The sequence below is a fragment of the Alternaria metachromatica genome (genome assembly GCF_023757995.1).
Source record: "Alternaria metachromatica strain BMP 0045 chromosome Unknown scaffold_3, whole genome shotgun sequence".
In the NCBI taxonomy this organism is placed as follows: Eukaryota; Fungi; Ascomycota; class Dothideomycetes; order Pleosporales; family Pleosporaceae; genus Alternaria; species Alternaria metachromatica.
The window spans coordinates 1,303,234-1,329,004 of record NW_026055494.1 but is presented as its reverse complement, the minus strand read 5'-3'; the positions used below and the strand labels follow the sequence as shown (position 1 = coordinate 1,329,004).

At 53.0% G+C, this 25,771-nt stretch overlaps 8 protein-coding genes and 2 non-coding genes across 10 annotated transcripts; 3 read left to right on the top strand and 7 right to left on the bottom strand.

Annotated features, from left to right (window-relative positions):
- Positions 1–235: 235 nt before the first annotated feature.
- J4E83_002093 (uncharacterized protein) lies at positions 236–1,330 on the bottom strand (the record flags this gene model as incomplete). The annotated part of the gene is made up of 1 exon (XM_049329043.1): positions 236–1,330. One exon carries the CDS (start codon positions 1,328–1,330, stop codon positions 236–238), a length of 1,095 nt encoding a protein of 364 aa, XP_049192015.1.
- Positions 1,331–1,621: 291 nt separating this feature from the next.
- Positions 1,622–3,306, top strand: J4E83_002092 (uncharacterized protein; the record flags this gene model as incomplete). Its single annotated transcript, XM_049329042.1, has 2 exons — positions 1,622–2,108; positions 2,168–3,306. The coding sequence occupies 2 exons, from the start codon at positions 1,622–1,624 to the stop codon at positions 3,304–3,306; spliced, it is 1,626 nt and encodes a 541-aa protein (XP_049192014.1).
- A 1,621-nt stretch (positions 3,307–4,927) lies between these two features.
- J4E83_002091 (uncharacterized protein) lies at positions 4,928–6,320 on the top strand (the record flags this gene model as incomplete). Its single annotated transcript, XM_049329041.1, has 4 exons — positions 4,928–5,199; positions 5,252–5,353; positions 5,403–6,098; positions 6,155–6,320. The coding sequence occupies 4 exons, from the start codon at positions 4,928–4,930 to the stop codon at positions 6,318–6,320; spliced, it is 1,236 nt and encodes a 411-aa protein (XP_049192013.1).
- Positions 6,321–6,995: 675 nt separating this feature from the next.
- On the top strand, positions 6,996–7,894 carry J4E83_002090 (uncharacterized protein; the record flags this gene model as incomplete). Its single annotated transcript, XM_049329040.1, has 2 exons — positions 6,996–7,289; positions 7,343–7,894. 2 exons carry the CDS (start codon positions 6,996–6,998, stop codon positions 7,892–7,894), a joined length of 846 nt encoding a protein of 281 aa, XP_049192012.1.
- A 1,232-nt stretch (positions 7,895–9,126) lies between these two features.
- RPS25 (40S ribosomal protein S25) lies at positions 9,127–9,730 on the bottom strand (the record flags this gene model as incomplete). Its single annotated transcript, XM_049329039.1, has 4 exons — positions 9,127–9,152; positions 9,245–9,454; positions 9,611–9,665; positions 9,728–9,730. The coding sequence occupies 4 exons, from the start codon at positions 9,728–9,730 to the stop codon at positions 9,127–9,129; spliced, it is 294 nt and encodes a 97-aa protein (XP_049192011.1).
- Positions 9,731–11,147: 1,417 nt separating this feature from the next.
- Positions 11,148–13,437, bottom strand: J4E83_002088 (uncharacterized protein; the record flags this gene model as incomplete). Its single annotated transcript, XM_049329038.1, has 4 exons — positions 11,148–11,195; positions 11,250–11,599; positions 11,648–12,482; positions 12,688–13,437. 4 exons carry the CDS (start codon positions 13,435–13,437, stop codon positions 11,148–11,150), a joined length of 1,983 nt encoding a protein of 660 aa, XP_049192010.1.
- Positions 13,438–17,423: 3,986 nt separating this feature from the next.
- J4E83_002087 lies at positions 17,424–17,559 on the bottom strand. The gene has a single exon. It is a non-coding gene; the product is annotated as a tRNA-Arg (tRNA).
- Positions 17,560–17,833: 274 nt separating this feature from the next.
- Positions 17,834–17,921, bottom strand: J4E83_002086. Its single transcript has one exon. It is a non-coding gene; the product is annotated as a tRNA-Gly (tRNA).
- Positions 17,922–20,191: 2,270 nt separating this feature from the next.
- On the bottom strand, positions 20,192–20,879 carry J4E83_002085 (uncharacterized protein; the record flags this gene model as incomplete). Its single annotated transcript, XM_049329037.1, has 2 exons — positions 20,192–20,616; positions 20,750–20,879. 2 exons carry the CDS (start codon positions 20,877–20,879, stop codon positions 20,192–20,194), a joined length of 555 nt encoding a protein of 184 aa, XP_049192009.1.
- A 3,048-nt stretch (positions 20,880–23,927) lies between these two features.
- Positions 23,928–25,464, bottom strand: J4E83_002084 (uncharacterized protein; the record flags this gene model as incomplete). Its single annotated transcript, XM_049329036.1, has 2 exons — positions 23,928–24,401; positions 24,526–25,464. The coding sequence occupies 2 exons, from the start codon at positions 25,462–25,464 to the stop codon at positions 23,928–23,930; spliced, it is 1,413 nt and encodes a 470-aa protein (XP_049192008.1).
- Positions 25,465–25,771: the final 307 nt, after the last annotated feature.

Here is a 25,771-nt window from a genome sequence, read left to right as displayed (position 1 = left end):
TCTCTTCCGATGATCGTAGCTCCAAGCCAGTTCATTGTGATTTCGCTCCTTGCTCACAATTCGGTGCTTTTTATACTCTTCTACTCGATCGTCATATGCATAGCTTTAAATGATATAGACCTACACGTGATGAATATGCAGAAGCGCACGCATCAACCAGTGCTTGTCGCTTTGAGCAATAATTGGGTATCTTTAAAAACATCCACGACTCTCCAGTACATCTTTAGCACACGGCTCACCCCATCGTAGGAGCAGCTGCTGCAGCCTTGATCTTCAGATTCCTCCTCTCTTCTTCTCTCCGCGCTTCCACACCAGCCAAAAACTCCATACGACCCAGATAGGCTTCCTTGGTCTTTCCATGTGTATCCAATTCCTCTGCGATGCCCTCTTTGTCCACGAAGCCTGTCCAGTCCATGCGCGATTTGTCCACGACATTGAGCTTCTGCGCCTTCTCGACCTTCTTCGCGACCGATATGTCTGTTTCTGGCGGAATTTCCTGCTCGCGTTGTAGATCGGCAGCGGCGGCACGGGGCCAGAAAAGTTGGTGTTCGGGTGCGAGGGCGCGGACGTAGCCTGTAGGGTTGGGGTCGAATCGGGATGGACGGCGGAGGGGACGACGGATCTTGGGTCCACTAGACTCGGAGGGATCTTTGGGGGACTCTGTCGTGGGTATTGTTGCTGCGGACGCATCGAGTGTCTTCCATCCATCTTTGAGGTATTTGTCGAGCTGCGAGCGTGGAACTTGCTTCTCCTCGATCGTGTCCTGCCCAGCGAAGGTGAAGACTTTCTTAATCGTGAGCTGTTCTTCCTCTTCCGCTGATACCGGGATGTTGGCTACGGGGACGTGATTTTGTTGTGCAGCTGATTCATGTGATGCTGTGGAATCCAAAGGCTTCAGAGGCGCTGCTGTCATTTGGGCCCATAGCGCATCGACATCTACAGTTGCGCCCTCGGTCCTTGCAAGCGGTCTCCGTTCTTTTCCCTCAATCCTCCGTTGCGCCCGTGTTTTGACAAGTCCACCCTCCCCGCCTTCATCATCTGATATGATCAGCTCGTCTGCATCATCGTTGCCGCCTTTCTTCCCCTTCTTCTTCGCCCGCTTCTTCCGCGCAGCTTGTATTGTCACTTCGTCTCCAGAATCAAGGTCTTCGTCGGCGGGCGCTTTCCGCTTGCCCTTGCGCTGTGTGGGTTCTATCGTGACATGGTCTTCGTCTTCGGAACTGGATGCCTCTTCGGGAGGCGCGGCTTCGGGGTTGAAGTCCTCATCGGACGACTCGTGGTACTTCTCGTCGACGTTCTCGAGGTCTTCGTCGCCATAAGTGTGTGGCATGGTAAAGTGGGTATTGAGTCGGAGGCCTGGGATCGCGTCGCGCAAGCCAAAACGAAGATGCGCCAGATCGACGGCCAAGGCCAATGGGGTCTAGCGTGGCGCAAGGGCGAGCTCCAGACATCTGGAAGTTCATACGTCAGTGACGTGGGCGGGGAGGCAGGCGCGTTCCAGATCAAAACAAGCGAGGCATGCCTCCAGCTGGGCTGGCTTGCTTCTGTCTCCTAACCTCACCGTTGCTGTCGCGTAATGCGCATTTGACTCTATCACTGATCGCATCACCCAGCCAACATCATGGCGCCAGTCGATACAGTCGCATCTACGCGGAGTAACTCACTCCCCATCGCCATCTTCGGGGGCCAAGTGCTCCTTGTTACAGTACTCACAGCTCGTGTACTTCTCACTACTCGACGCGCCGCCAAATCTCAGCCACCATCAACGCGCACGCGCTCACAAGACTCGGCTCGCCGCCGCCATGCCGTCACCTTCTCCGTCATTGCGCTTCTCTCACTACTCTCCGTCGGTGGCTTTGCCTTCCTCTGGCGCGCTATCTCCTACGTGCGATGGGCTGGAGAGAATACACATGACATTCCAGGTAGTCTCTGGAGTGGCTGGTATGGCACTGGCGAGGAAGGGAGATGGTATCTAGCCGACTGGATCGCGGACATCGATCTCGTGCGCGAGTTTGACAAAGTTGGAATAATGAAACCGGAGGGGTTTCTGTATACTAGCCAGTATTTCGTTGGACTGATCGCAAGCTCCATATTCATGGGCGCTGAAGGTATGTGCAATGCGATCGACGCAGGTTCTCCAAGTCCCTCACTGACTGGTCATCTTTAGGCCGCAGGCGCAATCTTTCCAACACAACCATTGCGTCGTTCGTACTACTGAGCTCTATTGGAAGCTTAGGGTACTCTTTGAGCTTGTTCTTCATCACCATCTTGTATACGCCTTTGACCATACACCACGATGATACCCCGTTGCACGACGCGCTGTTCACACCATATGCTTTCGTATACGACACTGGCATCGTTGCGTCGCTCATTACTCTGAATCTCTTTCCACAACTAGTCTCCGAGTTCGGCGACAAGAGCATGATGCGACTCGGATACCTGACCATGCCACTTGCCTTTGCATTTGCGCCACAGTTGGTTCCCTACGCACTGGGTCATCAGCATACGTCTAAAGCAGCGGCTCATAGATCATACGTCAAAGTCTTCCACGCGCTATCAATTGCCTCTATCCTCGTATACTGGCGTGTGTGGACTACTCTGGTGTACGTCAACAGACCTGCCCAGCGCTCCCACGTTTGGGATCTCTTCGCGAATTCTATTGCTAAGAGCGATTCGGCGAATGCAAACAGGCTTCTCGCAAGTATCAGCAACGCGGGCCAAGCTCTCAAGCACATCAGCATGCACCCGGCTATCAGTGTCACCAGCCTCGACGTCCTCTTTGCTGCCATCAGCTTGCTGACGTGGACTTTCACGCGCGATCTAGATGTGCATGCGATCCTAGAAAGCAGCATACTTTCTTTTCTCGTTCCCACCCATGAGAAACACGTCACATTCAAGCAAGACCTGGCAAGAGTGATGGAGCATGCGAGCGAGCCCTCGTCCCCAATAGAGCCTCTTACGCCGAGGAAGCCTGGGCGCCCGGCAAAGAAGGCTGACGTAAATGGTACATCCACTTCCGCATCCACGAGTGCGTCTCTCAGACGCAGCACACGAGGGAAAGCGCGCACTTCAGATGTGGATTCTGACGCAGGCTCATTTGCTGGTGACCCTGATGCTACATACCAACCAACAGAGCACACCAAGCGCGCTATACAGGGGATGGAGTCAGACGGCTCCGCGCCTGAGGGCGATCTAGTTCACGCGGGAGAGTCGACTGCACTAGCTATGTTTCTTGTCTTCTTCGGTGGACTGGGTCAATTAGCTGCGGGTACGCTGGGTGCCGAGGTGACAGGACCGCGAGACTGAGGCGGTTGAGTGTATTGTACTTCAGATCGCCCGAGTAACGAACGGGAATTATTTTCTTATTGGAAACCTGAAGAGTACGCAATCTATGAGCTGTTTAGGGTAGGCGTACAGGGCCTTTGGTGTACGGGAACAAGGATGGATGGGAATAGCGGCTTTGGCTTTTGATTTTGGATACCCCGGGTGCGCCGGAGCGTCGGGTCGTTTTGATATTGCTTTTTTGGAATACAGTGTTTGCAGGGATATAATGTACATTTTGTGCGAAGTCATCAAGTTGACGAGCAGAGTGACGATAACGCGCATGTTGACATGTCCTACTGACTGGACTCCTACACGTGTGCGACGTCCATCTGACAGTAAAGGGGCACACAGCGCTGTATCAATGACGTTCGGAAATAGTCTCTGCTACGCTGTGTAACCTTGCTGCCGCGGATAACAAATCCTTGTCCCCCATGCGGCGTTGATATCGTCAGCTTGACTCAGGTAAGGTTGGGCTGACGGAGGTTGACTTCGGCACAACACTAATCGGGTAACTGTCCCAAGCCACAAAATACCAAGGCGTTCGCTCTTCATCGAAGTTGGGCTGGTGTTGGAGAGCTGGGACGAGGACAGAATGGTGGTGCCTGAAGATCTTCCCTTGTTACCGTAAGCGAACGTGGCCTGCACGCGACCAAGCGCCTCCTCACAATGACACTCTCCGTCTTCTACGACGGTTCCAGATGCTTCAGCGTCGTGCCACTGCGGCTATTTATCAGCAGCACTGACTTGTCTCCGACCCGGCCTCGAAACGTGTTACAGTGACGCTCTGGTGCCCGACGACTGGGCGCGCGCGGAGAGCCATCCTTGCCGACCCGGCTTCTTCGGCTGCTGGCTGCCAACAGAGAGTGGTTGCGAGAAGTGAAATTGCAGGGCGGACATCCTGTCAGAGGGCAATCCAAGCATTCCTGGAAGAGTTGTAGTACTCCCGAGCGTTTGGCTGAAGGCGTGATTCGGGTTGGGCGTCGGCTCATCAGCAAGGACAGCGGTTCTGGGGCAGTGGCAGGCTCGGGCCTAAAGACCATCACCACCGTGCGCAACGCAAAGACGCTACACTACCACTGAACAACCATGGAGGTAAGCCCAGATTCCTTCTTTTACTCCTTTGCTTTCCCCACGTGTATCGTCGTCTTCCCTATCTAGCTAGATTACTGGCAAAGCCCCGGCGGTTGCGTCGCGACTTCCTCAGCCCTATGTACGTCTGCACCATGGCCTGAGCTCCCTGGGTGCCTTCCGCTCGGTGTCGACTGCCTTGCGCGCATCACCGAATGTTGTTGTAGAACATCACGGGGGCTCCTGATTGACTCGTCGCTTCTCTGCCACCTCTCCTTTGCATGTACCGCCCGTCCTCGTGGCCTCTCCCTGCTGGTCTCGTACCACACGTTGTCGCAGCGTGCCTGTCACTTCCCCACGAGAGTAGCACGCTTCACTGCGCAGATGCCTGCCAGCTGAAGGGCGATAGGAAGGGCCGGCTCTCTGTTTTCTGTCTTTTCTCGGCGCGGCGCTTTCTTCACCCACGATACCCAATTTTCTCTTAGTTCTGCGACTTCTGCTCTTAGCGATATACCCTGTACCACTAAGCACCACCATGGAGAGCCGCTTTCTTTCACACCGCCCTTCAGCAACCTTCGATGCTGCTCGCGACATTGTTCGAGACGATGGCGCTGAGGAGAGGCGGACATCCGCTAGCTCATCTTTACTCAGACCAAGTGCTCAATTGACCATGGACCGTTTTCTGCAGGATCTATCAAACGCAGAGCAGCCACCTGTTGACTTTGCGCCGCAGTATCACACTGGTCGCGTCCCCAATAGCAAGGCGGGAGATGGCAAGCCGCGGTTGCTGCTCATGGGCCAGAGAAGGTGAGATCCGTCAAGGTCAGCGTGTTGAGCGCGCTAACAAATCCATCTGCAGGAGCGGCAAGTCTTCGATATCAAGTGTCGTCTTTCACAAGCTGCCGCCAAGTGAGACGCTGTACCTCGAAACGACGTACAGGATAAAGAAAGAGTCCATGCAGTACGTTAATCACCAAGTGTACGCATACATGGCTGACTAACAACGCTAGCTCGTTCATGGACTTTCAAGTCTGGGATCTGCCAGGTCATCTGGACTACTTCGATCCAGCTTTCGATACCGACAACATCTTCGAGGAGATTGGAGCTCTGATATGGGTTATCGATGCCCAAGATGAGTATCTCGATGCAATTGCGCGACTGAACATGACCATCCTCAACCTTCAGCAATCATACCCCAACATCAACGTGGAAGTCTTCGTGCACAAGGTCGACGGTCTTTCAGATGACTTCCGCGGTGACACTTTCCGCGACATCATTCAGCGCGTGCAAGACGAACTATCGGATCACGGCTATGAGCAGGCGCCCATATCTTTCTACCAGACTTCCATCTACGACCATTCCATCTTTGAAGCCTTTAGCAAGGTGATCCAGAAGCTCATCCCACAGCTTCCCACCCTCGAAGCGCTGCTCAACAACTTGTGTGGTGCCTGTAACATCGAGAAAGCCTACCTCTTCGACATCATGAGCAAGATCTACATCGCAACAGATACAAGCCCGACCGATATTGGCAGCTATGAGATATGCTCCGACTACATTGATGTAGTCATCGATGTTAGTGAGATCTATGGCTGGGATCGACCCGATGAGGGCGAGGATGAGAGTGAGACTGGTAACAACGATGCCGAGAGTCTAATCACCATGGAGAAGAAGAACAGCAGATATCTCTACTTGCGGGAAATTAACAAGTAAGCAGACTACCTGCATGGTTATGGAATCGTGAGTGTACTAACGATGGATACAGGTATCTCGCTCTAGTATGTATCATGGGCCAGGATAATCCAGCGGAAAAGAAAGCCATCATCGACTACAACGTCGGCGTCTTCCAAGCAGGACTCAAAAAGGTCTTCCCCAAGAGCGACAGAGAAGCGCAAGTCGAGATCCGCGATATTCATGACGGCGCTGAATGAGTGATTGGGGTGATGCTCATTAAATGAGGAAAGACCACTGAACGATTTAGTACTCTAAGAAGCGGGAAACGCCACGATCTCTACATCATGCAAATCACACAACTAGTGGAGAGAGAATGGAAGATGGACGTTGTATATACACATACGAAAGGAGGGTTGTATTACTACAAAAGTGAAACATTCGCATGACACCTGCGATATCGTACAGTAGCCAGGTTACAGAAATTTGCATATTGACTCTACGAGTTATGCGATTCCAAGTCTTTCATGCCGATCTCATCCATTGCAAGTTGTCCAAAAGTGATAGTCCAGTAGTAGCGTCTTGGCCAAGATCGCCAATGACATCAATCTGAAAGTGGCCAATCATCGGAACCGAGATTGTGGTACTTCCCGACAGCAGCGCCTCGGAACGCGCAGGCGAAAGCAATCTATTCTCCGCATCGCGCATCCGACGGTTCCTGGCTTGCGGACACGTCTCCGAATACTTTCTTCGGCGGCTACTTAGGGTTGTGCCTCGGTATCTGAGTGACGTTGACGCGGGAGTACCACACTTTGAGCTGCGTAACTGTTGGATGAACAGGTATGAACGTCTCCGAGCAACTCTCGCTATATGTAGACTGACCACGCAAATAAAGCAGTGCATCTGAACGCATTACCGTCACTACCACCGCCATAATGTCCTCATCACAGCGATACCGCCGTGCTGCGAAAGAGGAGCCCACAGACACGACCACGTCTTCTATTCCTCCGACCTCCTCGGGCGCTCAAGAGAAAGCAGAGCTTAAGAAAGCCGTCAAGGAGCAAGCCGCTGCGACGTCAAATGGCTTATCCGTGCTGGACATACTGCGCATACTAGGTGGCGTCCTCCTATTGAGTTGCGGGCTGAGCTATCTGAGTACAAGTGGAGAAAGTATGACATGGGGATATAATGCATGGTGGACCAGAGCTCGAGAGTGGAAGAGCCTCATGGTAAGTCTCTCTTACACATTTCAACAAGCTCTCGTAGCTAACATGACACGTAGCAAGGAGAACTCACCCTAACCGATGCTGAATTGGCTCTATATGACGGCAGCGACCCCTCAAAACCGATCTACCTCGCTCTAAACGGTACAATTTACGACGTTTCCATTTCGCCTACGACCTACGGACCCGGCGGCTCATACCACTTTTTCGCGGGCAAAGATGCAGCGCGCGCCTTCCTTACGGGTTGTTTCGCCGAAGACACTGTGCCCGATCTACGCGGCGTAGAGGAAATGTTCATACCCGTTGAGCCCGAAGAGAAAGCCGGTCTGACACAGGAAGAAAGAGAAGTGGAAATGGAAAAGGCGCGGAAGAGGAAACCATTGAGCAAGGGAGAATTGAAGAACAGGCGTGCACAGGAACTCAAGAGCGCTAGAAAACAGATGGTTGCCGGTCTGGAGGGCTGGCATATGTTGTTCCGTGGAGACAAGGGTAAGCCGTATAGGCGGGTAGGCTATGTCAAGAGGGAACCTGGATGGCAGGACAAAATGCCTAAGAGGGGCTTGTGCGAGCAGGCCGAAAAGGGCAGGCCGGTTCGGAAATATGAACAATAGGTCGAGCTTCCCTCGGCATACTGTCCTGGCCTTCCAGGCGTATATCCATTGTATATACGCACAAACTTGATGCCCGCGTCCCCAGCCTTCCTACTGTAAATCATGTCTAATACCTATTCTCACACTCGAATCTTCTCCTTCACTTGCGCGGCAAGTAAATATAGCTATGCTGCAATGAAGTATGTCCTTCTCAACCGACGCAATTTGTGAGGCATCTGATGGGCCCATGTGGCCAATCTATCCCAACAAAATATCGGTATATCCTTGAGTCACACCGTCGCGTGACTTCTTGCAACTTGAGAGATCGAGCCTTCCATACTACAAGCGAAATGATGTGATCCAAAACGCAGAGCAGGCAGGAAGGGATAGCTATACTATACCAGAGGTTCTGACTTCCACAAGCGTATAAGGAACGAACGTGGCATGTCTGACACTGGATGAGATAGAGTTCTAGTTTTCCAACCAGTCCAGATCAAGAGCCCATTCCTCCGCCTCCGTGTACTCTTACTATTATCTAAGATCGGGACGAAATAGGAAGTGTGTAGTAGGAGAACGTGCCGCCTCAGACAGTATACGGGCCTAAATCAAAGAACCGCGGCATGGATTAAATCCATCTTCACAGACCGATGGTACATGTCCGCAAGTTGATCAATACGTGCTCGCGCTCTGACCGGACATATCCTTGTGAGCAGTCATAGCAAGCACGAGGTGTAAGCAAGACAGAGACCTGTCGTCGGTACGTCTCTAGGGGAAAGAGCAGAGTGCTATGGCAATTTCAAGCTGGAGAGTAAAAGCGGTGGAATTCGCGATTGACATGACGCCAGACATCAGCGCTAGTATGCTTGCAAAAGCCAGAACAAGGGGAGGGGACACGAGGGCTGCAAGTATTGACAAAACCAAGACAAGGACAGTGGTACGAATGAACACTCTGTAGTGTGGACTCAACATTAGCACACGAGCGCTTTCACTAATAGCAAGGTCAAGTTGGGTGGTGGTGTTTCGGAAGTCTTTTCATTCAGTACATAACCGACACCTCCAATGGACCCTAGGTGCTGTACCCGAGCCCGTTCCTCTCATTTCATGTCCGCTATGAAGCATGCATCCCAATGTAGTATGACCCGTTCATTTCATGAAGACGCCGATTGGTAATGGAAAGAGGAATGCCGTTAAAAAGCCGAAAGAGGTATCCGAGATTCGCATTTACGTTCGTTTAATTGTCGGTTGCGTAAGGCTTACTCGGCGGCGCCGACAGCTCGTGCTGCAGTGTGTTAGTGAACGCTCATACGATCTCCAAATGTTCCAAGGTTTCGTAACACGTGGATCTTTGGAAATGCATTTGTGGTGACATACTGTAGATGCTGAGCTTGGAGTGTCCGACAACCTTCTTGATCTGACCGTTGGCCTCAAGGTCGTTAAGAGCTTGACGCGCGAGCGAACCGTTGATCTTCAAGCGATCGACGAGAGTGGCAACGGTGATGAGGCGGTAGGACTGGACATCCTTCTGGAGCTTGTCGTTGGTCTGCTTGTCGAGAACGACAGCGTGCTGGGCCTTGTCCTTGACTGCTTATGTGTTAGTGGCAAATCGACTCTGGAGTCATGTTGAAGTGCGCAATGGTGAAACAGAGTTGCGGGAGTATCAATAAGGCTTTCGAGCGTTTCCGACGTGTTCGCGAGGTGTATAATTATGCTGAAGGTGTGCAGTGCTGGATCACGTACCCTTGCCCTTGGACCACTTCTTCTTCTGCTTCTTGCCTCCAGTTGCTGCAGGTGCCTGTCTAACGGTCAGCGCCAACAATCTTCGTTTTCGGAATCTCGACCGCGCATTAGACGTACCATTTTGTCGGTTGTTGTGTGGTTGCTGAGGAGAGACGGTCGAACTCAGGTCAATTTCGACTTGCTCGGGGGCGGAGAAGGTGCGCTTTCTTGGCGCGCTAACCAAGCGAGCTACGTCCCCACGTGATCAATCACTCCACCGTCCGACCTACTCGAGATAATGTCTAAGGCATGTGTGACGCAATTCTTATTTGCTACTCAAGTATGTGCGTCAATTCGTATGAATTTGGGTTCACGTCCACCACGGAACTCCAGACCACAGACACGTGCAGCACCTGGGCGTTGTTCTCCAGAGATACCATTAACAGCGCCACCCAGGCGCCGCACGCTACGATTCCGATCTTTTTAGCGCTTATAGACCGTTGCCAGGAATCATATGTCGCACATTATGAGGAGGGATCACGCGTTCCCTTAGTCGGCGGACATGCTTCCCAAACGATGCTTTCAATGAATTGGAAGACTAGCGCCTGAACCGCCAATGTATGCAACCAATGCGGCGTGATTATAATGATGTGCTTGAACAGGAAGGTGTGGTTTGCTGAACGGCGACAAGATCATGAAGTGGTCTTGACGACCATCAAGGTGTCGGTGGCGGATAGCAGAGGACAATGTCTGTGTGCGAACTTCTGGGGGGCTTCGGAAATTGTTGTCGAAAACTACCAGAATAGACATGGATGCGCGGGGGTCTGACCGTCAATGCAACGCTGCAGGGCATGAGCATACGAAGTTCGGAGAGATGTGTGCACCAAATTTAGCACGCGGTTGGTTGACCGTGATCACGCATTAGTAGAGTGCAGTGTAGATCAATACATGTTCCACACGGACGCGAAGCCCTGCGCCAGCACGCGGACGAAGTGCATAGGGGAAATCCCATTCGATGTCAACGTACACCATGGAGCAAAGATGCGCCGAAGATTGTTTTCCAATTACAAGCTAATCAGCACAAGTCACTACCAAGGACTCTTGCGCCAGCCAAGTGCGTCCGACTCGCCTTTTCGCATATTGTATCTCTCCGATGTAGACAACGCAGATACCCCTCAACCATGACTGATACTGACTCAAGGAAAGTAATGAGAGACAAAGACACGTCTGACAGTAAAGGAAATGGACGTCAACATACGACTGAACCACGAATAGAGACGATGAGGGCAAGGAAAAGGTTGGCTTCAACTAGAAAGATCTCCCTCCGTCTTTTTTTGCAGTCCGATGCCAACAATTACTTCGCCCGCTGAGCCCACACGCGAGCACGCGTTCTTCCTCTACGTGATTGCAAATGCTCGCTAAGATGGAAGAACAGTCCGTAGTAACCAGAACATGGAACAGAGCTGACAACTGGTAAATGCTGATGGCTCCAATCCGCAAGTGCAACGATGAGAGGTATTCGCCAAGACGCCATGTCCAAATGATGGATGCATAATCATTAGAAGAAATGGGTGTGTGGTTTCGAGAGCTCGTGAACTTCCATCTCCTGTTCGAGTGGTTAGCTTCGCTCCGGTAACGATACTCTAGCTGCAGTACATACCATCTTAAAGGAGTTCAGTTCCTCCTTGATCTGTTGCGCAAGCATCGGTGTAAGCCTATTACACGTTGCGATGTCGCCTCTACGATCGTAGTCCTGTGGTGACCATGCATCGTGGAATTGGATACGTGGGCTAAAACTGATGTTTCGAAGACCTCCGTGAGGTGTGGTAGGAAGACTCCTCGTGCTGCCGTTGGGAATACGCGGTGGTTTGCCGAAGTAGTCATCGTTGCGAGCTTGCCCAACCTCTGTTTTTGGCGTAGCAGGGGAGCTAGATCTTGATGAGCCCACATTTGGGACGGCATCGACGGGCTTCAGAACAGGCGAACCTGAATCTGAGTTTGTACCGGTGCCTGATTTTTCGTCAGTAACTGCATATGAGGAATGCGTAGCACACGTACGTTTTAGGATGCCCTTCTTCATCGAGGAAAGAACCTCGGCACGATCGCGATCGGACCCAACGATGCTCTTCCTTGACATAGCCTCGTTGCCCAACGCAGAGGGGTTTACAATCTCTGCGGACCGTCCGGCGTCAATCGAATTGCGCTCCAATCTAGGATAGCCAGTGCCACCTCCGATCTGCTCGTGAGGGTTTGCGTTGACATTGACCTTTTGTCTCTCAGCCTCGACGGTGACAAGAGACACCTGACCCACGCTGGGTCTAGTGATAGGGCCATCGGCGGCAGGGACTCCAATGACCGACTTTGGCCTGAAGAGGCCCTTGATGGATTTTGTGCCCTTCTTCATCCCATGACCCATCTTGCGGAGCATGACCGATGCAGACGACGCGGCTGACTGTATTGAGAGGTTGTCAGTAGAGCCTATGCCACCCTGTCCTGAGTAGATGCCAGCGCCAATACCTGCCGCCTCTTGCTTTGCGATAATCGCCGCTTGTTCGGCATCCTCGTCGTTCTGGTACTTGTCTTTCCTCAATCTTGCACGCTCTGCCGAGATGTTATTCTCAGCAGAAGCCTTTCGAAGCTCAGCTGCGCTTCCAAAAGAAAAGGCCCTGCGTAGCCGGGACTTCATTCCCTTGTCCTTGTCGTTCACAGCGTTGAGGTGTTGCATCGCTGTGCTAGGTAGTACAGGTGCCTTCGCAGGGCTTGCAGGCTCTGATGGGGAGACCGGGTGCGACAGAGGAGATGGAGCTTGCCGCCTGTTAGGCTCAGGTGCTTTGGAAGGACCGCCTGCTGCTACGGAGGCATAGCTGCGCTGCGTGTTCACCACAGGGCGAGACTGGATTCCTTGTCAGCTTGCGAAAGTCTGGTGAAGTCACTCTACTCACCTGAGACCTTGAAGAGTTGTTAGAGGAAGCACTGCCTGCACTGCCTTGCCGTTCATGACTGTGACTCGAGTCGGGGCGGCTTCCTGCACGATTCGAATTCGAGGGCGTGGTGGTGGTGGCGCTCGGTGTCGTGCTTGAACCAGCTCCTGAGCTAACCTGCAATGATGCCATGGCGGAGGTAACGTTGTTGTCTCCTTCCAGTCCGTTGAAACTGCGTCTTCTATATCGCTTAGCGGGGTCTATACCGCCTGAGCGAATAACTTGCGTATCATCTGCACTGTTCGCTCGGTTGTGCCCTGGCCTGAATGGCTGTGGGCCGTCATTCTGCGTGGGTCCCATCTGGGAGTTTCCTCCTGATGTAGAGCGTTGCGTCGGGGTAGAGGCACCGGTCGGAATGCTGTTGGACGAGTCTGTCCGTCCAGCGCCTCGCCTATATCGTCCTGGTGAGGGCTTGGCAGGCGTATCGCCTATTGAAAGCGAGAGATCGGGTATGGAGGTGGATAGCGTGATGGAGGGCGCAGCGGAGTCGTAAGGTTTCTTGGTGTCGCGGTCATCTCTGGCAGCTGTGGGTGGCCCAGCCGACGAGCGGTTGGACGAGCCAGAGGTGGAGACTGTGGAATCGGAGGATGAGGAGGGGTGAGAGGGGTGGCCGAGTCGTGTCTGGTTGGCGTGGCTGGGAGGCTGCTGCAGGGTTTGGGGGGCTGGAGTCGAGGCAGACCTGTTGTCCTGGCGCAGCTGGGGCGTGCTGTTGAAGGCATACGGGGCTATGGGTGCGGCGGTCCCTCTGTATCCAGTGCCTCCCGAGTTCCCATTTTGCTGGTTGCGCGGCATCTGCGAGGCCCGCTGTTGTTGTTGGTTGGGGTGGTTGGGCGTGTTTTTGTAGGCATCGGACGGCGAGTAGGGCATTGTAATGGGTCCTGTCGTCTGGATGACTGATGTGAGTACCTGAGCCATCGGAGGCCTGCGAGGTAGCGCTATCAGGAGCTCGACGGGGGTGGGCGAGGGCTCGTCGGCGGCAGGAAGCGGCGACCGAGACGGGCAAAGGAAGATCTGTGGAGGGCGGGCGCATTAGCAGGGGGCTCTGAGAGTGCGAAGGCTGCGGGTGGTGGAGCGATGGGCATGGTGGCCGCGGTCGCGGACGGGAGGCAGGCGACCAGAGCGTGGCCTTTAGGGACGGGGCATTGGGGGGCAGGCAGGCCTGTGTCGGGGCTCCTGGGGCGGCGACGGGCAGCTGGGGGAGGTGTACCTGCTATGAAACAAAACGGACAAAGTATTAAAACAGAGAATAGAATGTAACGTCGTCAAGCGCTGGGAAGGCTGTCGTGAATCGACGGAGATGGCAGCGTGTACCAAGCCTCCCGAGCAGTTGTTCAAGCCTGCATTGGTCGGTCGTGGAGAGTCGGTCTTCTGCTGCTGACAACGACGTGCGATTCAACAAGCAAGCAGAAAAGGAAATAATAGAGGGAGGGTAAGGTTGGCCGTCGCGGTGAAGAGTTGAGGTTGTCAGGCAAAGGGGCCGCACTAGTCTCTGGAGCACGCACGGACGGGCGCGGCTAGGTCTAGGAGATTCAATAACTTCCTCACGCCAGACAACGAGCACGTTGCCCTGCCTCGCCAGGTGCAGCAGCGTCTTTATGCCAGCCTGCCTGTGCGGCCAACCCGTCGCAGGCGTGTGGGCGACGCTGGATGCCGTGAGCCTCTGCTGGACAGCCTCAGGGCCTCGCGGCTCGTGGCCCAGGGCAGCTGCCGCTCGTCGTATTCACGCAAATCTTCATAGCCGATGGCCGCTGAGCTTCATCCGCCCCGACGTTGTGAAGACAGCGTCCGTCACCTCACCTCACCTCGCCAGCTTCACTTTGACCCTGGTCGCGCCCCCGTCATATAGTGCTCGGGCGCAGCCGATATAAGCAACAATATCGCGGCGGCCCATTTGCACCTCTAACCACATGTTGATCCTGCCACATTCCCACCCTGCCGTTCGGAAGCTTCTCGCTGCATGGCAACGGCACACTGCACCAGGCCCGGCCAACGTCACGGCTGCCTGCAAACCCTCCAGCTCCTGTCGCGGCTGGTGCGTCGACGCGTTGCGCTTAGGCCGAGCAGATACGACGCGATCTGGTAAACACTTACGAATTCGCCTCTGCGAGGGTCCCCGACAGCCAATCCGCAGCGCGCGCCCGGCGTCGCGCGACCCACCGCACCTGCGGCTCAGCCGTTTGCAGCAGTTGGTGAGTAGCGGTGGGCTCGTTAGGTCGCTGGCGGGCTGCGATAACGACGCTCCAAAGCCCGCCTTCGCCATGTTGCTGCTTCACCGACACGTCTGTACCCCGCTCCTCTGCACGCCAGTCTCCCGTCCCTCTGCTACGCCGTGCCTGCTCCTACTGTGCCTACCTGATGCCACGGCTCTACCACCACTCCCCACCTCTCCTGCTCCCGGCACTGCATGCATGGCACCATTGCAGAGGGTCCCGGCACCACGTCGGGCCTTCCGCGAGACTCGTGCAGGATCGCATCCCCGTGATGAAATTTGCGGATTGCGATGTTCCCCAAGCCGTGGGGAACGGGACGAGGATGCTCGGCTCAGCGAGATGAGAGCTGTTTGATGTGCATTGTCGAGGCACAACATCATTTCCTCTAATTGCGCAACCGCACTCGAGACACGCCTAGCAGTCCCGTCTCTGCTGTTGTGCAGAAATGGCAGTGGTGCGCGGCGTCGCAGCTCATGGCGTTCGAGGGTGGGTTTTCTCCGTTCCACCATGTCTTTTTGTGCCCCGCTTTTCTCGCCAGGGTGACGCGATCATCAGAAAGACGCGATCAGTGCGGCTTCTATTTTGAGCAGCACCACCAATCAACGACTCGTGCGGAGAGATCGAGGAAAACCTCCTGCTTCTTCGGGAATCATCTACGCTCACTACCAGTCCTCACCCACACGTCTTCACGTCCTCTTGTGCATCTTTTTTCCTCGCGTTCTTCGGCAGTAAGAGAATCCCGAGACTCGTCCAGACGGAGCATTTGCGCTAGCCTTTAGCACAACGCATATAGAATTGACTCTCGCGGAGCTAACCAGGGTCCCAAATTGGCGGTACTTCATTGTCGTCGCAAGGAACCATCCCTCTCGATCAAGGCTCTATTACTATTCCTATGCTGAGACGCAAATCCAGCTCGCCGATCAAAAGCTGCCTGCTGTATCCTGGACACTGCAGGGAAGGCAATTGCAACCGATCGTTGTGCGTGTCAACACATCACCATGTCTGACTTCTCGACCCGACGGCACCAAGGCTTGGTTGGTTGCCCATGCTCTCGACTGATCCACTGCATCTCTGGGGTATTATCATACCCAGTCCATCCGCCAGTATCCAAGTCCAGATCTCAATCGCCACGATGTCAATGTCGACGCTTCTCCGCGTCCGCGGCAGCTGCGCAACACACTTCCATACCTCAATACACCCCAGCGATTGTAGCCGTTGTGTTTAGTCTCCACGCGTCCATCGACCTAGAGCACTCCCAACGAGTATTCGGGGAGAAATTCTTACCAACAACCAATCAAGCATTTTGGCTCATCTACCCGTCTGGAACCCCACATGCGTCCAATCGCTGTCTAGACCGGCCAAGCACGCACGAGGAAGCTTTTGTGGCTGCTCTGATTAACGTCACACAGGGTAAAGCCCTTTACTAGCAATGTAGTCTGCGCATTTGTTAGCAGAACAGCCAATTGGAACGCGCTTGATGTTTGAACGTCTCGCTTGGATGTTTCTTCCGATCGTCGATTGCCGTCCAGCCGCTGTCTGCGGGATCTCCAATGCCCATGCACAGTGCGCCATGGAACTGGATCTGCTGTCCTGTTGTCGGTGTAGTAGCTGTGCAGCTCGGTGCACACGACCTCTTGGGACGATGGACACACACCACTGGCACACAGGCATGTTCCATCCTTGCAAGCAACCCACGCGAAGAGTGCTCAGCGCGAAAGCTCTGATGTAGTAGCGTTCGCGGCTGTGTGGATTTGCTGGTCAACCGCCAAGGACGGGAGGCAGCGCTGATGTTGCTGTATTCTGACCGCTTCAAACAGCTTTGTTAGGTCTGGGGCGCCTCTCGCATAGTCGTTCTGTCGGGGTCCAGGGATGCATTACATCTTGGCCTATCTGTGGCTGGAAGATCCATGCTTGTCCATTGGAAAGATGACTGATTGCTAGGGAACTTGGCACGATGGCGGGAAAGGACTTCTGCTCACCATCTGTCTACTCTAGCAAATGCTGTATACTCCACAGCCCTTGGAAAGCGCAGGACTCAAAACTCCGCGCTGATCCCAACCGCGTCAGCGTCGAATCTCACTTTCTTCACTGATCGCCCATCTGACATCATTGCGAAGACACGTCAGCCTCCGTGTCGTTGAGGAGCCAACCCACATGCACCGTTGAGTCGCATCCACTCTTTGGTCACCGCGTTTCAGATTCAAGGTTATCGGATCGACAAGAACGGGTATCATAATTTCCCGAACCCTGATTTACCCAAGATGACGCAAGGATCTTCCGCTGCAGACCCGGCAGGTTTGTTTATGTGCGTCAAGTTGCTTGTCTTAATTGCCTTGACAGCAACGCGACCAGGTCGCTGGGTTGGAAAGATGTATCTGAAACGTGAGGATCAATGGCTGCACGTATGTCATCCCGCGTTCTGCCACCGGGAGGACGGAGATATCAACAGCCTGCTTGGCATTATAACGAGCGTGTGTGGAATGTCTAACTGCTTGCCGTGACTCGTGTTCAGTACCCGAAGCGACAAGGTAGAGTCGATGGTGGAGATTGCAAAAAGAACGGCCACAACAAAACATGCAACTCCAGACAGAGCATCAGCATGTTTGAGGAGCGTCTCGATTGGAGTAAAAAGCAAAAAGTAAGCGAAGCCCATGGGGATCGAACCCACAACCTGTTATCTGTTAGAGTCTGGGGGGTGTCTCGAGGCGCGGTGAACCATACCTTTGGTGTTTGATGTTTTCAGCCGAAAACCAACGCGCTACCATTGCGCCAAGGCTCCTCTTTAGGAAGTATAGAAGACTGTCGCGAAATCTGCCCTATATAACTACGCTCAGAACTGTGCGTCCTTGCCGTGCGAGCTTCCAGCCAGACTAGAGGGCAAAAATGCGGACTCCAAGTGACGAGTTCCTGCATTCTACCCCGCTGTTAGCCAGGCGCTTAAAGCATCCGGCGTTGGCGGCACCCCACTGGCACGTGACCCCGCGCAGGTCTGCAAAAAGACATGTTCCTCCCTAGGACCACCACCACAACGACGCGCAGGATGGCAAAAGGAATGCATCGGCCGGGAATCGAACCCGGGGCTAGCCGAAACTGTGCTGTGAGGCATGGCAACGGCTAATTTTACCACTAAACCACCGATGCGGATTGGAGGTGTTGTTGATGGAGGATTGAGCAGACGGTAGTACTATATTCCCGGCATCACCACGCGAAGAAGAAGCATTGGGGGATAAGATGTGAGAGCTGGAGCATTTTGAGTTGATTCGGGTCGTTCAGGGGTAGTGAAGGATTTGCCTGGGCTGTGGGTCTGGAACGCCATGGACTTGTACCACTGAGCTACCCCTCTATCGATAGTAGCGTTGCAAATTCTTAGACGTCTTGACCTGACTACAAGGCTCGGAAGCAGACATGATTGTTTGATTGCGTTGCCGCGGCTAGGTTCGGTGACAGATATTGAACATTCGCAAAATCTACACTCGAGCAACTACAATGGGATACAACGGCAGCGTGGAGCCTTCCTCTAATTCAGGTGCCTCACCCTCACAGAGACTATGTGTACCATTCTTCGAAAGATACCGAATCATCAACTTGGCAAGGTGACAGCATCAATCATCAGATTCTGGCCTTACAGCAGCCCTCAGGTTTCAGCGCTGTACCTCTAATTCTCTTCTAATGCCACTCAATACCTTCCTCGATTACGCAGAGAGAACTATGAAGTTAGCATGAGGACTCTACGTAGGAATTACAACCCCTTCGCCATTACATTCACTCCCTCGATCGTTCGGGACCGTTCTTAGCTCGACTCCAATCACGTAAACTCATTCATCCTTCGAGAAAAAGCCAACATCTCCGCTCTTCTGTCCCATCTCCACGAGCCTCTCTCTCATCTTCTTCGCCCTTTCTGCCATGTCAGGTTCAAATCCCTCGAAATCGTATTCCTTGGCCCTGAACGTAGGTGTAAGAAGTCAGTGTATGTCTCACGCGCAGTTCGTATGGGATACTTACCAATCACCGACACCGTGCTGCAACACATTCCTCGCTCGCTCGCTCCCCGCCTGTGTCGTTCCTATACTTCCATGCAACGTCATCCTTTCTTTCGAACTGTCGTACACGCCGCGATGTAGGATGTTGTTATTGTAGAAGGCCACCTCGCCTGCCTTGAGTTGCACAGTAATCTGGTCGGGCATGTGTACTTCGTACGGGTCCGCATTTCGTTCCGTCTCAGTGCGTGCGCGTTTATGCGATCCAGGCACAAGTACAAGGCTGCTGTCGTCGTACAGTGCAAGGTTCCACTGTGCGTGATGCCCCGGCTTCCTCAATCGCTCGAGCTCTTCTTCAGGCGTTGCGGTAGCTGCGACATCATCTCTATGCCAGCGCAGACTGAAGTCCTCGTCTGGTCGAACCAGCATGTTGTATAATTCCATGGTCAAATCGTCCTCGCCACACCCAATTAGTGCTGCGACGTACTTCAGAAGCTCGCTGTCAAAGTACGATCTTGCGAATGTGAGATGATCGGGATTTGACGGGTGGAGCAGATGCTGCACGCCCCAGATGCCTTTCGAGGGATCTTGCGGCCATGGTGGGAACTGCTTCGGCAATGTGCGTATATATGGCCATTTCCCAGATCGTGCCGCTTCTGTCATGCGGGAGGCAGCAGCGCGCAGGGCGTCGAGATCAAAAGACGGGAAGAGCGAAGCCGATAAGACCACGAAGCCATCGCGATCGAGACCTTCGCGAGCTGCTTTGTACGGGTCGGCGCTCGATGAGGTGATGTTGTTTGAGTCCGAAGGCCCATTTGATGCTGGCTTAGCGGCTGGTTGCGCTATCGGTAGCTGCACCCTGGCCCTTGCACTTCCTTTCGGGCCTCCCATGTCGGGCTGGTGTTCGAACTTCCGCATCTTCTCTGTACCTGGGAGGAAGTGTGATAGAAAGAAAGCGCTGAGAGCTACAGACTTTTGTACGTTCCAACGCGCAGTTCGATGTCGATGTGCTACCCCGCTAGTGCTGTTAGCCCCGCAATGAGGCCCATTTGGGCATGCCGTAGTACAGACGCAAGCCGTATTGTACATCCAGCTCCGACATCCCTACTATAAGGCTCTCGGATTAGGAGATGATGAGGTCACGAGGTTATACCAGCGAAAAACAGGGAAGAAAGACATGCCCAGACATGGTAGACGCGTTCAAGAGTGGGCGAGTCTCTTCACTTATGAACAGCAATGAATATTGGAGCTGTGGTCTGGATAGTTATTTCCAGTCTGAAGAGTAACGCTTGATTGAAATTCCGAAAAGAGCGACTGTCGCACTAGAAGTAGGAGAGGTTCGTCGACACGTAAGCACACAATCCAACACTGTTTCCCCTCTTAACATGCATCTCACCTGGGCAGTCCAAGACCTCGATGTCATCCTAACCAAAATTATTCCGCAATCTCAAAAGCCTTCACCGACTCATCCAGGTACCCGTATCCTGCATTCGCTTTGACAGCTTCGACGAGAATGGTGGTGACATCAGAAGGAACGTCGCCTCCAATCCTAAAGTGACGGTGCTTGCGTTCGACCGCATCCCAAATCCCAGCCACATTGGGCTTGACAGCATCAACAGACCTCTTGGCAAATCTTCCCTTCAGACGTCCGTCCCCGCTGTGCCAGAGTGAGCCTCCAGTCTCCTTTGCACCACATCCTTCTTGACCACCACCGGTAGCCCAGCAGAAGTCTTCGAAACCTCCGCCGCCGCCACAGTAGCCTTCCGTAGTCACGGCGCATGGGTCGCCGTCTTCGCCGTTGAATACGGCGAATGAGTCTGGATCGCGGCCATCGACCTGGGTGTTGTTGAGGCCGCGACCTAGAATCGAGCTTGTAGTCTTCCAGAAGTTCGCACAGCAGGTTTCAGCAGGGATGTTGCTGCACATAACTAAGGGTTGATGTATAGAATAAGTAAATGGCCCACACTTGCCAGCACGGGGGACATTGCTTACAGTAGGCGCCGTCAAGGTCGAGGTTGCACTCTGTGTTAGGAACGCTGTCTTCCCAGATGGCGAACTGGATAATGTCGACAGCATGAGCCATAAGAGGCAGAACCGCAAGGATGAGACTCTGAGTGTACATGGTGAGTTTGGTGGTAGTTCGAGCCGTTTGTGTGTTTGAGTGGTGGTTGATGAGGTGAAGCGAGGGCTAGAAAGCTGATGTTGATATCTGAAGGCCTCATCGTAACTTTATATACACGACTTCAGATATTGACCCACATGCTTTACCCATTACATCTATTCTCAAACGAAGAGATGGTGCTAGTAAGGCAGACTTCCACGCAGTGGTCCATCCTCTACGCGACCATCGCGAAGGATCACAAGTTTACGCCCGTGGCGGAGGTCCAGAGGTTTAATCCACTCCCAACGTCCCTCTTTGACTTGACGCTGCTCGGTTGCGTACGCGATATTTACTTGCTACGCAGGTCTTAGGCAGGTAGCCAAGAAATAATCTGCCGGTCGAAGCACGCATCAAGAAGCTAGTCTTTCACCCACGGGAACGGCTCAGTGACTGCACTGCGGCCTTGCATGTGGTCGGTGTTGAATCTGTTGTCGCGTTTTTGAGGCGGAGTCCACGGTTGCGTCGCGAAGGATCTGGCGCTAACGCAGCGAGGACTGGAAAATCCTAAGCACGGGGTAATGACCCCTATAGGACGCATATCCGCTTGGTTCAATAAGCTTTAGCCGGTATAGCATAGACAAGTCGACGCCCTTCGTGTGCGCGGTCGCGGACCCGAGTTAGACGGCCGATTTGTCAGGCCAGGTTGTGTGAATGAACATGTTCGACGGGTGTATGATCTCCGTAGTCTGCACTTTCAACAACTTGTTACCAGTTGGTGCAACCGGGAGATTTGCACGGGTATGGCCGGGCCAGATCCTCGACAGGCCAACAAAGCAGTTGCAATATCGGTCTAGGCCATGGTCTCCGACGTATGCTGTCCTTGACCACGCTGTTCTTGTACCGATCGTCTTGAACTCTGCAACAGTGAACAGAGCAATCTCCACGATGTAGTAGAATACCTGGGAGAGGCCTTGTCTACTGACGGCCGCTGAGCTCTCAAAGTACACTGGGGATCTCGTTTCCGTTACAAGTTTGCCAGCCTGCATCTAGGATTAGTGTGACATGCCTACATAGGGTTTTAGACATAGAAATTGCGATGAGATGAGACACAGACGTCCCTTCTTTGGTAGCATCCCTTCGACTTCGTGTGCATGCAAGCAGTGTTTTATCGCAGCCCTTAAAGGACGGATTCTCTTCGCTCATCTTCCACAGACCGCCCTTGGTAAGATCCGGGATCTTTCTGATCGATGAGTGAAGCGTATCGCATTCGTTTATGTATCTACGTTGCGAATGATTGACGAGATGCCTCGGCAGGGTTGACGGTGTAGGTATTGCCGAGAGCCCATTCTGGATCCGCACTATTGGACGAGCACGCTGAGGAGCTCGCAATAGCGGGTTGATGTGACTTCGTTGCTTTCGACGCGGCATTTGATCTTGTCAGACACACGAACATAGGCCTCGACGAGAGTGATAAACCCTCATGACCTAGAAGCCAGGATGGCTTCAGGCAGTGCGGCATTTATAGGTGATCAGCGTGATGTCTAGAGGCTGACGGTATTCCAGGACATAATACAGGCGCTTGCAACTCTAATACGAATTGATGTATGTGATGATACACAACAATTGCAAGAGTTGGAGGGCCCCGTGGTGACTAAGCCCCGCGCCAACCAATCCTAGAAAGGAAGCCCCACCATGGCTGCCTCCAGCTCCCAAGGTCTCTCTCCATTTTGACTATTCTCTACCTTCTTTATTCATCAGCTCCTGATTTTCAAAAAGATCGCAAGATTGGAGTCCTTAGAGAATAATACGACGAAATGGGGGATGTGAAGATGGCGTATTCTACCTACGTAGAGACAGTCGGAGACATCGCCAAGTCTAACGCGGCAGCAGAACGCCAACGAGAACTTGAAAGTCAGCTCTGCTTGAGCCACACTTTGTCAAGTGGGAGTTTTCAATTTTGAGTGTCGTAAGCGCTCTTCCGAGACCCATGCTCATTAGTGCAGCCTTCTTTTATCAGTGCCCGTGTATTTGTAAGCACTGTGGACGCCTTACAGGAGTATTCCCACGAGTTTCTACTCGATCCTATAACTGCGGGAAACCTATATAAGTGCCTTCAAAAGCTATTAGTAGAAAAACGATGGCACGAAGAACGGATCCAAGGGATGATGAGTGGAAAAATGTCCAAGATGCGAAGAAGAGGAAGCAGATACAGGACCGATTGGCACAACGTGCACGCCGTATGTGTGGACCATCGCGCATGCATCATTTTATACTCATATAATGTAGGGCAGCGACTACGTCAAGCTCAAAACGAAACCAGCATATCGACATCGCGATTGCCTCAAACCCAACGCCCGGAATCCTCCACGAATGATACATCATCTGAGATCGCAATTAGATCCAGTCCAGACGATATCGCGCATCTCAATACGTCGAGATCACCCTGCCCACATTTCCAGAACGTAGAAGTACATTCTAGCGCACTAGAGATTGATTTAACGTGCAACCCCTACCCCCAAACTTGCTCAATACCTTCCCCACTAGCCCAGACCATGATCCCCTTGACCGTCTTTGCTGCACTCTATGCAAACGGCGACATCCAAGGCATTTCCTGCGCTACTACCTACTCCTCACGGACTCCCATGCCGAAGCCGCATATTCCATTACCTCTGCATCCAACAGAGCTGCAAATGATGATTGTACATCCGCGGTGGATTGACCGGCTCCCATTTCCGCGAATGAGGGATAGTTTGATAAAGCTGATAGGTGTGGTGGACGAGGAAGAGCTGTGCAAGGACTTGTTTACTATGCCGAGTTGGGCCATTGAGCCGGGATACGCATCCTGGGATCCTAGGGCCTGGAAGATGGAAAGGGAGTGGGAAATGAAATGGGGGTGGTTAATGATATGAGGGTATGGGTTACTGATGAGAAAATGCTTTGTTACACAGCCAATGAACCTAAGAGATCAAGAGAATCTCGCATTTATTTTACAGAGGCAGTCTTACTTCCACCGCAGTAGGTACCTGGAGATATCTACGCGGTTTCCATCGTTTGAGCTTGCGGTGTCGCTCAGCCGTCAACCTTCCTTCCTTCCCCTCCTTCAAATCGATGCTTCCCAATTTCCAACACGTCAATCTTATCACCCACCGCGACGGCTCCTGTATCCAATGGCGTGACTTGCATACCCAGACACGCATTCTTAGACCCCTCATCGATAACCCTGTAACTCCTCAACGTAGTCAGAGGCTCGTTCTTATCGGCTACAGCAGTTTTTGGGTCGACGTTAGGCAACTTGCACCTGGTCGTCCGACACGAGATGTGCAGGTTCATGGAGGATGTGGAATCAGATGAAGTAATTTGTGCCTGCTTCCAGTCGTCTTCGGCAAAGGCAGGAGGTCCAGTGATGTAAATGTTTGCGCGGAATCGCAGCGCGTCGAGGAGGGTAAGATGCCTTTGCCAGAGTTCTGGAAGTTCGGAAGAGGGATTGGGGAGCTTGGATGCTACGTCGTGGACCGAAGCGAGATTCAAAATATGGATCGGGTACTGTAGTACTATTAATCATAATGCCGTAGAAGGTCAGGACAGAATCTCCAAGATTCAGGCGCCTGGAACGGCAACAGCTGAGATCAAAGAATAGTAAGACATGACTGAAAAAATCCATACGTACCGAATCATGCATTCCAATGACCGTCTCAAATCCAACATCCTCCTTTTTGGGCGCGCATTTGTGTACTTCCCGATACGCATTCGTGTCAATTCTGAAGAGCGCAATTGGATTTGCTGCACCAAGGGTATATCTCAACTTCTCGAAGACTTCGCGATCAATCTCCGAGCTAACATTGAGTGCAGTAGGGCTGTCTTTCCAGATACGCAAAACTTCGCTCCGATATCCCTTGCTCTTGATCCTCTCCGGCGAAGGGTTGAAAGGTACTCTGAACTCCAGCATCGGCTCCGATTTTCGACTCAATCTTGCCAACATGATTTTTCCATAGTTGATCAGACCCTCGATCGTGAAGTCGGTGTCGGGAGAAAAGGGGAAACGAATGACCAAGCATCCCTCACTTTTGACCCATTCTCCGTCTTCTTTGTAGCCTCTTGCGGAAGGATCCGGAACCCAGATCTCAGTGTCGACTTTAGCAAGGCGAGGGAATTTCCTTTGGGTCATAAAGTGCCATTCACTGGTCACCTTGCCGTCTAGCGTGGGCAAGCTCGTGACTTGCTGGGCGAGGGTGAACTGGCGATCATATTTCAGTCCTGTGCGATCGATGTCGCTCTTGCTCAACTCGACGGGTGCACCTGACTTCAGGGGGTAGACGAAGAGTGCCTTGACCGTCCATGGCTTCTCTGGAGTGGGGTCACCGCCCTTGGCATATCTCTTAGAATACTGATCCTCCAGGTTACTGCGTCCTTGGAGCCCGAGTTTCCTGCAACCGGCTGGCGGAGGTAGTGGCTTTGGTGTTTTGAAGGCAGCGAGAACAAGCAAAAAGACCAGAGGGGCGATACAAGATGCCGTCGTAAGGAGGACTGCCTGGAGTGTTATGTTGATGCCAGCTTCTTTGAGCATACCATTGGCAGCAAGTACGAAGTTTTCGACATTTTCCGCCATGCTGGTGTAGACGTTCACACGCTACTAGGGAGAGGAGTGTGGCGTGTGGTCAAAGGAGAGATCTAGAAGCTCGAAGATGCGACTCTTATCGTGAAAACATGCCAAGGTATAAGCCCAAGCAATATCGTCGGCGCTAGAACACACAAGGCAGGTGTGCTTGAACGAGTGAAAGACCAGATCACCCAAAACGCGTCTCTCCTGGGGCAGTATGTTTGTCGCGAGAAGGAAGCAAGGCATGTGGAAGTGAGGAGAGGGTGCGAGTCATGATAAACCGCGGCCCGCATTTGCTCTCGACAAAGTCTCCCGA